Source organism: Diplotaxodon limnothrissa, linkage group LG6, assembly GCF_057381915.1.
Source record: "Diplotaxodon limnothrissa isolate DT_005_m linkage group LG6, D_limnothrissa_male_GT1.1, whole genome shotgun sequence".
Lineage (NCBI taxonomy): Eukaryota > Metazoa > Chordata > Actinopteri > Cichliformes > Cichlidae > Diplotaxodon > Diplotaxodon limnothrissa.
The window spans coordinates 470,792-483,323 of NC_140601.1; the positions used below are offsets into that span (position 1 = coordinate 470,792).

The 12,532-nt window shown below is 40.5% G+C and overlaps 1 protein-coding gene across 1 annotated transcript in view; it reads left to right on the forward strand.

The window, feature by feature from the left end:
• Positions 1–1,078: 1,078 nt before the first annotated feature.
• Positions 1,079–12,532, forward strand: part of cd5 (CD5 molecule) — a 14,335-nt gene continuing 2,881 nt past the window's right edge. The window contains exons 1-4 of the mRNA XM_085356686.1: positions 1,079–1,130; positions 7,440–7,595; positions 11,037–11,159; positions 11,840–11,890. Coding sequence (XP_085212812.1) covers positions 1,079–1,130; positions 7,440–7,595; positions 11,037–11,159; positions 11,840–11,890 — 382 coding nt within the window. The remainder of the gene's footprint in view (positions 1,131–7,439; positions 7,596–11,036; positions 11,160–11,839; positions 11,891–12,532) is intronic.

Sequence of the window (12,532 nt, forward strand, 5' to 3'; positions counted from 1 at the left end):
ACTTCTACGAGTGTGCTGTGTGCACGGATTTTTTTCAAGGGGGAGAATAAAGATGCAGACATTGTTTTATAAACTGTGTTGTTCATATTTGAATCAGTTAGTCAGCCACAGGAACAACACAGTTTCATTACAGTCAAAGCTCACCACAAATCTGTTTGTGGAATGGCCTTCCCAACACGGCTGTGTGCCGGGAAGCCAGCCACTTTAAAAGAACTCTGCTCGAGAGGTTGAATGTCAGGCGGGTTGTTGATGACTACAAAAATGTCCAGTCAAGTTACAACAGAGACACTTAACCAAACGTTAGTGGGGTTTATAAATACATACTTTAGAAACAGTTCATGTATTTTGGATGATCCAAAATAAACTCTTCTTTGTAAAGCTGAACAGCTGTTCCACCCTGGAAAAAGAAAAGCCCTAAACTAACATGACATTCGACCACGTGATGAGTGGATGTGAACATCTGACCACGACTGTAAATATGTACGTTATGTGTGTTTACGTATAGATGTTAACACGTGTGGGCTCGTTACCCCTAAAGTCAGGTGTCCGAGGAAGCTTCCACAGCGTGTGTGTGTTGGTGTCTTTATGAAAAGCAGAGGGACACACTAGTGTAAGATTTCAGCCTCAGAACTAAAGCTAACCGAGAGCGACGCCACCTGAAAACAGGTTTATGTTGCTGCAGTCGGACTCGGCGGGCGACAGAGACTTGTGAGTCAGAACTGCTGAAGTGAAAATGAATACACACATGCACGTAAGTCTTCCCTTCACCTCTTCCTCCTACCCCTTCCTTCTTCCTCGCTTCTTATCGTGCTACTTTCCCCACCCCTTTCTGCCTTTCTTCACTCAGCTCGCTTTGAAGGGAGGAAATTTGCACTTTTGCACAAGCACGAGCAGCAGCAGCAGGCTGGGGATGAAGTGATTCACAGCCTGGAGAAGGGGGAGGGAGGGCAGGGCAGAGGAGTTTGACACTTCTGCATCATTTCCTTTCACATCAGGTTTACTGTTGTTGCTGCCTTGATCTGATTTGTGTCGTCTGTCTGCCTTCTCACTTACCTTCTGGTGGCACGTTGATACTGTGATGGATCTGAGGGCTCTTGTGATCATCTCTGCGCTCTTACTTGTGACTAATGGTAAGTCTGCTTTATTTTGGGGCAAACTGAATACTAAAAGCAAAGCAGGCCTCTCAGTCAGACCGGTTTGTCTCATTTCGCTGTAACTGTGGATGCATTGTAGACGCAGTGCTTAGGGGCACGAGATAAACTCCTCACTTTGTTGCGAGAGGTCAGTAAAGTCCGTCCTTTCATTTAACTTTGCTTTCATCAGACAAACCTTGATGAGCGAGCAATAATCGAGAGCTTAGAGCTGTAATGTGGAGCTCGTGGTTTGACATGTTGTCATATATTCACCATGAGGATGAATGAACGCTCGGAGCTGATTTTATGCTAACAAACATCAGGTAAAGAGTGAGCGTGTGGAGGACTCTGTGATCACTGCATCACACTACAACAACACGACCATCTTACAGTGTCAGCCCTGTTGTTGTGCGTGTGTCACTGCTGAAAACATTCAGTGACCTGCATTGTAACCTTTATAGTAACGACTATAAAGGTAGCGGTCACTGTGTTACTAACTCACGGGAACACGTCCGTGTCACCAATAATTAACTTGGATATTTTACAGTCCGGAGAGTCTGCTGTATCTCATCGTATCGGTTTCACCTAACTGGCAGCGTCTCCTCTACCACACCACCAACAATGAGCTAAATACTGTCAGCGTCACTAAGAACTCAAAGCTTTGAGCAGCAGCGTCCTGCTCCTCTGCTGAAGGCCTCTTTGTGGAGCTGAACTTAGCTAACAGGTGCTTCCTCAAAAAGTGAAGCAGACCTCCGCAGCAGCAAACACTTATTTTCACCCCACAAACTTAAAATACTAAAGATAGTACAGTAAGTATAGTAAAGATAATGTGAATACTGGCCTCCTATTTGTTCACCGAGTTTAACATGTGCACTGACGCCGTGGGCTCCAGTGTCTCCCAGCAGCACAAAGCTGTGGTCCACGGACCCTAAACACTCACAAATACTTTAGACATGGAAACAAAAGGAGCAGCAGGAAACTAGCACTGAGCATGTTTACTCTTTTCAACAACAAAGTCATTTTAACATATCACACGTCAGGCGTTGGAGAGGAACGCTGTCCGTCATGTCATTTGCCATCAGTAGTGAAAACCTGCAGGAGCGTCAAAGATCGGTGTGGCCCAGTCAGCCTCACAATGCACTCCAACAAAAACAGCTTCTGGGAAATAAAACACAGACAAGAGACACACCAGCATGGTGTCAGTGGGTCGTCCTTCCAGTGTCAGTCCGTTTGCTGCTGCGAATGCAGAGCGCCGTTCCATTGAAGGCGCTGGCATCTGACCCGCTCTCTGAGACCTCTAATTCATTTCTTCCACTTCACCTTTTTATCCAGGTGATTTTGTGCCGACCGTCGCCACAGCCTGGCAGGTCTGATCGGCCTTTCATCCTTCCATCACCTAAAATCTTGTTTTTAATGAAAAGCTGTTACTGACCTTAAACTGCTGACAGAAGCGTCAATTTGAATTCAAGCATCGCAAAGTTTGTCGTAAACCTGAGAAATTCATTATTTTTCTTATAAAGCCGTGAGCTCGATAACACCAGGACAATAAGAAAATTACTGTTAAACACTCGAACATTAAAATAAATTTAAATATATATTTTAGCCTCTTATTAAACATTTAATTCTTGTCTGTTTCGCATCATCATTGCTCACACGATTGGAAAATGTTGAAAACTATCGATGTGGGATGTTTAAATCTGATTTGCTTTAAGGTCGTTCAGGTTCTGTGAACATCATGCAACAACAATGCTGAATATAAATTACAGGAGACACCCACACTGCATGCAGGAAGTTTTCAAGCATCGTTTTTACACTGTTTTATTTTGTGTGTTTGCACCAAGCACGCGTGACTGCAACATGGTTTTAAACTTGTTTTAAACGGGGAAAGAAGTAAAAAACAGAATAAAATAACACCTCAAAAACAGACAGAAGATGGTTACAAATAACGTGAGAATAAAGAGACCAGATGCAGATTATTCACATCCATTAAAATAAGAGATTTCAAAGGTTAAATGTTGTCTGCTGCACATTATTTCATGCAGTACGTGATGATGCAAACAATACAGAGCACAGCTAAAGGCCACCGACACAAGCACAAATCCTCCCTGCATTTACAATCCTGCTGGTTTTACTCAGCGTCAAAACCTTCGTCGTTATCTTAGTGAACTAGGAAGCTGTTAGCAAAGTATCGCCCAAATCATCCTTTGTCTTCATCTTTCTTTTATTTTGGACTGATTTTAATCTGAGCACAGGAAAAACATTTCTGGTGCCAACTCGTCATTAATGTGTGCTGCTCGTATGACTCTTGTCTTCACCAACATGCTGATATTGTGATATCCCAGCAGCTGGGCCGAGTTTGTCCACCGCTGACTGCGTATTCAGGGTGCTGCGTACTATTGTGTCGATCGCTAGTCTGGAATGGATAGTGATGAGAAAAAGCTATTTTTCTAACCAAAATAAAAAATGCTGTCATAACACCAATGCAACAAATCAATGGTAAACTGCTGTGAACTGTAAAACGGTCATGAACTCATTTTTATTACAACCGAGTATCACCAGCGCTCACACCACAGCGCAGTTACAGCCTGTGCGATGTGTTGTAGCTGCCCTCTTTCAGGCATCAATGATGCACTGCAGAAACAACCGTCAGCTGGACTTTTGATCTTATTTAATCTACAAATCTTCATGAGTTTAGTTACTAAAGTAAATATATGGAGAGATAACGATGTGCTGTGAGTCATTTTTACAGGTAATAATTTACCTGGAATGAGACAAAAGCTAGAAATGACATCAGTGAGTCTGAAACCTGCTTTAACTGACAGAGAAAAGCGCACTCTTATTAAACACTAGTTTTACTGGCAGATACGATTTAGCACCGCGTTCGTCCACTAATCTGAGTATCGCTCCCGGTTTCTGCAGAGTTCCTTCATATCTTTGAGCAAGTTACTGAACTGTTGATTATCTGTTGGTGCGAGTGTGTGTAGTAAAGATAACAGAAGAAGAAGCACTGTATAAATGTGTGATTGTGGCTTGTAGTGTAAAAGCAAGTGCTGGAAAAATATAGCGTACTTAAAATACCCCCCACAGATACTTCAGTATCGGCGCGTTACTTCAGCAGCACAATGATCCTGAGCGGTGGATCGATAACATGAGACAATGAGTTCGAGATACTAACAAAGACTCATTTTGAGCAGGAAGAGGGAATAAAATCAAGGTGAATGCAAGATGTGATGTTAGTTTAGACCACAGGTGTCAAACTCTGGCCCGCGGACCAAATTTGGCCCGCAGCCTAATTACATTTGGCCCGCGAAGCCATACCAAATTACTATTAGAGCTGGCCTACTGGTATCATACAGCTAATATATATATTGTTTAGTATTAAGCTTTGCTTGTTCCATATTCAGTTTTCCAGCAAAAATTGAGTCCATAAGAAGAGATTCATTCTTAAATCTGGAGGAAGATTTTTTTTTTTTTTCAATAAATATTAACGTTAGCCCGCGACTTTGTTCCAGTTTTGAATTTTGGCCCACTGTGTATTTGAGTTTGACACCCCTGGTTTAGACCGTCTACAAAGGTCACCTGTGGTGCTTTCAGGGTCCTCGGATGATCGCTGCCCGACACTGTTGCAGAAAACAGAGAAAATGCTTCAGAGGGGCCGTCAGCCTCTTTGGCCATTTTGATCTGCTTGTCGTAGTGCAAACAGTCGTTGTTATCGTCAGCCAAAAATGACCATACAATAGAGTTCACATTCGAACGGGCACTGAATTATGCTTTAGGAGTAGCACCCAATGACCTGATACTGTTCATGATATACTCAAAGGGTAATTTTACTGGTTTGATACGTCGGGTACATTTTAATGGTAGTACTACTGTACATTTACACTTTGTTGTTTGTTGTTTTAGTTGTCCCTAAAAACGATTGCTTTTTAAAGCTTTCCTGTTCATTCTGATCCACACAAACCTCGACTGTGACACAAGCCAAATGATAAAATAAATAAGAAAAAAATACCAGTAAAAATAAATTAAAAATAACATGCATACATATGAAATGTTTTGTATGTATTCCAGATAAAATTAGCATATTTTATTAGTAAGATAAGTTTGAAATGTGGGTCAGTCTGTACTGTTCATCTTTATATAAAAAGGTCTTATCTGTACATGTTTCCCTACAGCGGTTTAGTCGTGCACATAGTTTCACTTCTGTTTGCAGAGGCTTTGAAATCCATGCCGCTGAAACTTGTGTCACCACTACAGCTCAGCGGCACCAAATAGAAGATGGTTTCTGGTGTTTCAAGAATAAGAAGGTGATATCTAAAAACACATCAGAGCTCACGTACCTGCTACTAGTTTACTAAGAAAGTCATCGCTGATTAAAAACTAAATATCCATCAATGAACTTTGATGTCATTTTTTACAGTTTGTTACGGCTCTAAAAAATAACATTTCCAACATGCGGGACAAAATTCACAAAACTATAAATTTGTAGCATCAAGTCTTTTCTTCTGGTTTCACCAATTTCCAAAGTGCTTTGAGTACACTGTTAAAAAAACATCTTAAAAAAACAGTAATAGTCCAGCAGCTGGGGCGCCAAAATACCACCGTAAAATAACTTCCTCATGAAAATACGGTTATTTCCAGTAATGTAAATAGGGCTCACTTCACATGGGATTCTGCCTTTTCCAAGTGCTTTTAGACATTAAATTAGGAACATTTTAATGTGATCAAACAAGGAAATTACCTGTAAACAAGGTCACTGAATGTGGCAATATGAATCATAATACGTAAATGTACAGAAATATACAGTTAACGTAAATAATAATGGATTGCATGCCCTGGGACAGACCGACAGAGGCGAGGCTGCCATATCGCACTATCAGCCCCTCTGGCCATCACCAGTAGGCGGTAGGTGAAGAAACAGCAATGATAATAATACTTATGTGATGTAACACAAGCTTATAGGGATCATGTTATATACTTTTCCATAGCAGTTCAATCTTTCAAATAACGGACAGATATTTGTGAAAGCATGATACATTTGTGAATCTGTATCTAAATATGCATATGTACAGACATATGCATATTTAACAATCATGACAATGATTTAACGTTAATTTACATTTGAAATGTGAAATCAGTCTATTTATGTAACTTTAATGATGTTCTAGAAGAACAGAACAAAACTGTAAAATGCAGTAAAATACTTTCACATTAGGATTTTCCTACAGCGCAGCCATACCCGCAACCTTGTGGTTGTTAGTTCACATTCATTGGCCGATGCTTAGCGTCATGTTATTATGTGTCCCAACATCCAATGGCATGTCACATTGTTTTCATGGCCACACCCTCACCCCAGGTGCAGAGGCCTCTTTCTGTTCAGGAATGTTGGGAATACTTTGAGATTTATATTAATTGCAATTCCTACCTCTACATTTATTTTTTAAAATATATAATTAGCACAGCGTGGCCGTGCAATGTTTTATGTTTTTATTCCTATTAATTATATTTTCACTTGTTACCTCTGAATTATTGAATCAGACCTGGATGACATGAACTTTTCAGCAAACTTACAATTCAAATGCTCCTTTAATTATTGATTATTCTCATTAATTTTCGATCATTTTATATATTTTTCCATAGTATTACATTTGAATTTAACAGATCATTCTCTCACATAACAGACAAATATTTGTGAGATTATGATACATTTCTGAATGTATCTTTACAATCTAAATATGCACATGTACAAAAAATATATTTAAAAAACAAGTAAATTGTGTTTTACTATATTTACAGTGATGCTATTTTACCTTTGACATGTAAAGTCACAGTCTACTTATGTAAATGTAATGATATTCTAGAAAGACAAAACTGTAAAATATACAGTAAGATGCTGTGACATTACTATTTTTTGGAACAGTGTAGAGCAGGTCCTGAATGTGCGTCTGCAGTTGATGAGGATCAAAGGTTTATATGCTGTAATCTGCAGGAGCTTAGCTGGGTCATAGTCAGCTTCACAGCAACGACCGTCCAATGGAAGATAAACTTTAAGGATGCTGTTCCTTGAAAAATCTTTTCGTTTGTTGTTTTTTATTTTCTCACAAACATAATCTTAAAGAATATCTTTGTTTCTCTTGTAAATGTATGATTTTGTTCCATGTTTCTTGTAACTTTATTCTTCCCTGCAGGTCGTCTTCATAAGGTTTGATTCACAGCGTCTCTAGTCCACATACTGAAGTCCACAACAGGGGGACACATTCATTATTGTTGTACTTTTGTTATATATACTAACTGATATGTGTCCTCCAGGAAATACCCAAACTCCAGACTATACCCAAACTGAAAACTACACTGTCAGCTCCATTTCCCTGACTAGCAGTCCTGTGACAACTGCCACCACCTCTAAAACTACAAACGTTGTGAATAAAGCGCCCAATGCAGTCACTTCTTCAACCAAATGTAAAGGTAATGTTGTGGTAATCCTGCATTTTCTATCCACCGCTTCCTGTTTGGTCAAAAAACAAAAACAAAAAAACAAACACAATTCAGGCATCATTTGAAAGATGTGTGTCAGATCAGAGAGCCATAGCTGGATTGGATTGAAGGCAGAGATCATCAAGGTGACAGCGTTACTGAGAGAGTACAGGGCTCTAGACTAACTTTTTGCCATGGGCGTACGCACACAAATTTTATAATAATTGATATAATATAATGTGTTTTTCTGGATACACTGTGCTTTTTCAGCATTCAAAGATTGATGGCACCGTGTCAGAGCACTGGCTATGAATTTCAGAAGGATCAGGCCTTAACAGAAAAGTTAGCAATAGTTCTTTTCCTATTACAGCTACATCCATGTCTGTGGTGCCCAGGCTGCTCACTAGGGCTGGGTATCATCACTGATTTCTATAATCCATTCGATTCTGGTTTTCAAAGTCCCGATTCGATTCAACTTAGCATCAGACAGTCAGAAATATTATAATTCTGATCATTTATCAGTACTGACTTCATCAGAATTGTGAACATCACAGCAGATGCCTTTGTGTGAAAGTAACTGAGAATAAAACACAGAAAAACATGAAGGAGATTTTCCTGGTCTGGCTTTTTATAGCAGATAACCTTAAAAATATTCTACAATGTTCTGCATATAAAGTTTAAATTTCTTCAGTACTGAACAACAGAAAAAACAGGCTTTCTTGTCTGAGGTCATTTAAGTGAAAAAAAGAAAAAGACAGCAGCCACAGCCTGTAAACAACGGTAGACTGGTGGGTAATAAGCGAATGAATAATACAGAAAACAGAGATTGGAGACGGAAACTGTTCTTGAAGTACAGAGAGAGAGAGAGAGAGAGAGCTAGCTGTGCATGAAGTGTGATTTTAATAGTCGTGGAAGCAAAACAGCAAAATTCATGACGACATTGATCAAATGTGAAGCGCAGTTTGCTGCTTCTTTTGCTGCTGGCTCGGTGAATTTTGGTTGGAGAGACAAAACCTGCAGCTCAGAGTCAACACAAAAAAACGTAAACACAGCGCGGACCGGACGCATCAGGATCGCTGAGCTCCGACAGCATGTCCGTCTACAGGCCGTCGGGTGAGAAAGCCGAGAAAGACAAAGCTGATTCTGATGCGTCGGGTCTGTGTTTACGTCTTTGTGTGGAGTCCGTGTACCTGCTCTCATTTGCTGTTTGGTTGTTGTTGAAATGGTTTTGTGAGCTTTAATCTGAGAATCTGGCGTTTCTGGCAAAACACAGTTATATTTAAAAGTCGATTCAGGATTTAATGAATCGATATCGCTTTATTCAAGCTACTCACCTCCCACTTCCACCTGCACTTTCAACTGGACCACGGCCAATCAGAGAGGTCCCGCCCCTGACTATCTCTGATTGGTTTAGTCCACGATAGGGGCAAAATGTGTGTCTGTTGTTGACCACAGGGAAGGTTGCAGATTTTTTTTTTTTTTTTGCTACCCGAACATTTGGTCGCACAGGTGCAACCAAATATTTTTTTTTTAGTCGCACCACTGAAAAATTTGGTCGCATTTGCGACCAAATTGGTCGCACTCTAGAGCCCTGGAGTAGCAAACAACATGCCAGCCTGTGCTGTGGGTCAAAGGCTGGTCTGCTGTCTGCAGGTCTTTGTAGATGTTCAACGGTGCCAATTTCATGTCGTGTGGTTTGACTTGTTTTTTCTCTGCAGACTTTAAGTTGTGCATTTAAGAACTGCAACACATGTGATACTCTTTTAAATTTATGATCGACAACCGAAACCAGTTGTGATCTTGGAGTCTAGACGGCACTGAGGGAAAATAAATACATGAATCTATATTGATTCTGTTAATTTATGCCAGGCCTCAGAAACACTAGCAAACATTACCTGTAAACATGGGTCGTCACTGCACTCACAAACACATTTAGGGTGGAAATGATGCTGTGGTTTCCCTTAGTGCAGCTGACAACTTGTTTTCTATAAATATGCTGAAAAAAATCACAGGAAGACTTGGAAAACAAGAAATCAGATCTCAGTGGGGAAACAAACCACGCTGGATATCTAAACTGATATGGCCCGGGGAGTGAGAAGATCTCACACTGTTTGATGGAAATGTAAATTATCACCCTACAGAGGACTGAATTCAAAGACAGGTGCTGCGGGCTAGTCCATTTTACCTAAATTTCTTTGCAGCAATAGAGCATGCACACAAGCCCCCATGTGTTTGTATGCATGTCTGACAACATTGGGACATGCTCCTAATGAGGAGGAATGTGTACCAGTGTAGGGTCCAAGGGTGCAAGCATTTCATCCTGAAAGCTAATGGCAGTCAGGGTGCTGTTGCCAAGCCTGTAGAGGCCTGTGACATCATGTAGATGTGTCCCTAGACCATCACTGATGCAGCACCAAATCGGTCATCCAGAAGAATGTTACAGGCAGCGTGCTTCTCTAGACCCTCTCACGTCTGTCACATGTGCTCAGTCAACATGCTGTCATCTGTGAAAAGCACATTGTGCCAGTGGTGGACCTGCCAGTTCTGGTGTTCTATGGCAAATACCAGTCCAACTCCATGGTGCCAGGCAGTGAGCACAGAGCCCACTAGAGGCAGTTGCCTGCTCAGGCCACCCTCGTGAAGTCTGTTTCTGATTGTTTGGTCAGAACAATCAGAATCGGTTACCTGCCAAAGGATCTTTTGCAGCTCTGGAAATGCTCATCTTGTTCCTCCTTGCACAAAGGAGCAGATACCGGTCCTCCTGATGGATTAAGGACCTTCTACAGCCCTATCTGCCTTTCTCTTGGACTGTGCTGGGAGACACAGCAAACCTTTTGGCAATAGCACTTATTGATGTTCCATTCTGGAGGAGTTGGACTACCTGCACAACCTCTGTGGGGTCCAAGCATCACCTCATGCTATCGGTAGTGACACCAACCTTAGCCAAATGCAAAACTAGTGAAAAAACAGTCAGAAAAGATGAGGAAGGAAAAATATTGGCCTCCACCTGTAAAACCATTCATGTTTTGGAGGTTGTCTCATTCTTGTTCCTGAACATGTTGGTAATGTCGTGAACACAGTAGAAGCTGAAACTAATTAATGACCCCCTCTGCTACTTAACTGATGAGAGCAACTTCCCAAAAGTCTAACTGGCTTCATGCTGTACTCTGATAAAAACGTGGAGCAGTCTGTGTAAAACCACATTAATGCTACATGGCAGGTTTAGGAGCAACATATGCAGATTCTTCACAAAAATGTTAGTTATTTCAAAAAGATGATGCCAAACCTTTGTACTATTATCAAATAAATAAATTATCTGTATACTATTGCGTTAAACTATTATTTGTACTTTACACAGAATACCAGCTTTTATACATACAGTATATGTGCTATTCAGATAATATGTGTGTTTTCCTGTTTGTGTGTGTCCAGCTGAGAAGGACGCGGCACAGCTGAAGACCTACAAAGTGATGACAGCGTTGCTCTTCTGCATATTGCTCATCCTTTTCCTGATGCGCTTCACCAGGCCTACTGTAAAAGCCCTGCAGAAGAGATGTGAGTACACACAGGTCTTTTTCAGAATAAAATAGAATAGATGACGTGCTGTTGGAAGACTTCAGATTCAAATTGATGCACACTCAGTCATTCAGATAGTGAAATCCAAGAAAGTTCATTCTGCTCATCTGGAAATGGCGTTTTCAATGAGGGGACCATTTCGTTAATCCAAGTGACTTCTTTAGTCTCAGCTGACTCCAGGTTTCCCCAACATTATAAACAGTACATTTGCACAATGACCAATAGGATCATTTTGCAAAAAATCACCCCAAGGATCTGCTCCATTGGCACAAACAGAGTAATATAGTGTACACTGGTAAGTGCCAGGAGGATCAAGGAGTCGAGGAGACCATCTCTGGAAAAGACCATCTCTGAATCAAGGAGGGGGCCTAAGGGTACAACTGTCACCATCTTACAATGATGTGATTGCAACCATAGTCATCTCTGTGTGGATGGTACTCATGGTATTGATCAGTGGTCATGTGACAATTTGCATATTAATGATCATGCAACTGACCTCACAGCCCATTGTTAGCCAGTGGTGCTAGATTTGGTCACTTTGTAAATGTACCGATGAATAGAATCAACTTTCTGGGAGTGTTTTTAATTGGCACACAACAGAGAAACCAGAGTATGGCATAGCTAATGTGCTGACACACATGTTCACTGTTGATTTCCAGTTTCAGACAGGAGGCAGAATCGTTGGATAGGACCAACACAGAGTCACAGCGGTGAGTCATGCACTCTAAGTCTCAGCTCTAATATCATTGATCACATTGTATTGTATTGTATTGTATCTTTATTTGTTTCAGACATATAAAACAAAAAACAACATATACACACTACATATATTTTCATTTACAGATACGAATATATATGTAGATATACACACACACACACACACGTATGTGTTCAGATAAACAAAAAATATATAATGAAATAAAACAAAATCGTCTGACATAATGTAACAATGTTTGGTCTGAAAAGGAGTAGGAAGAAGTATGAACATACTGTATTTCAAAATAGTACCCTGTTTGATATATGGTCATGTAAGAAGTGTTTCACAGGACTCAATGGATCCGATGGCTTGTGGAACTCCTGTTTGTAACAATGTTGCTTTAGATTGTTTCCAGACATTTGCTGTCTTTGGTTTTTACCAAATATGGAATTGTGCATTATGGCCAAGGATTTCATTTTTGGTCTCATTGATCCAAACACTGTTCCAGAAGTCTTGTGTTTTGTTCAAATGCAACTTTAAGTTGTGCTTCCGTGTTCTTTTTTTAAGAAAAGAGGTTTTACCTGGAAATCCTTCCAAAGAACCTATACTTGTGGAGTCTTTTTCATATTGTACTATAATCAGCATTCACAAGCCT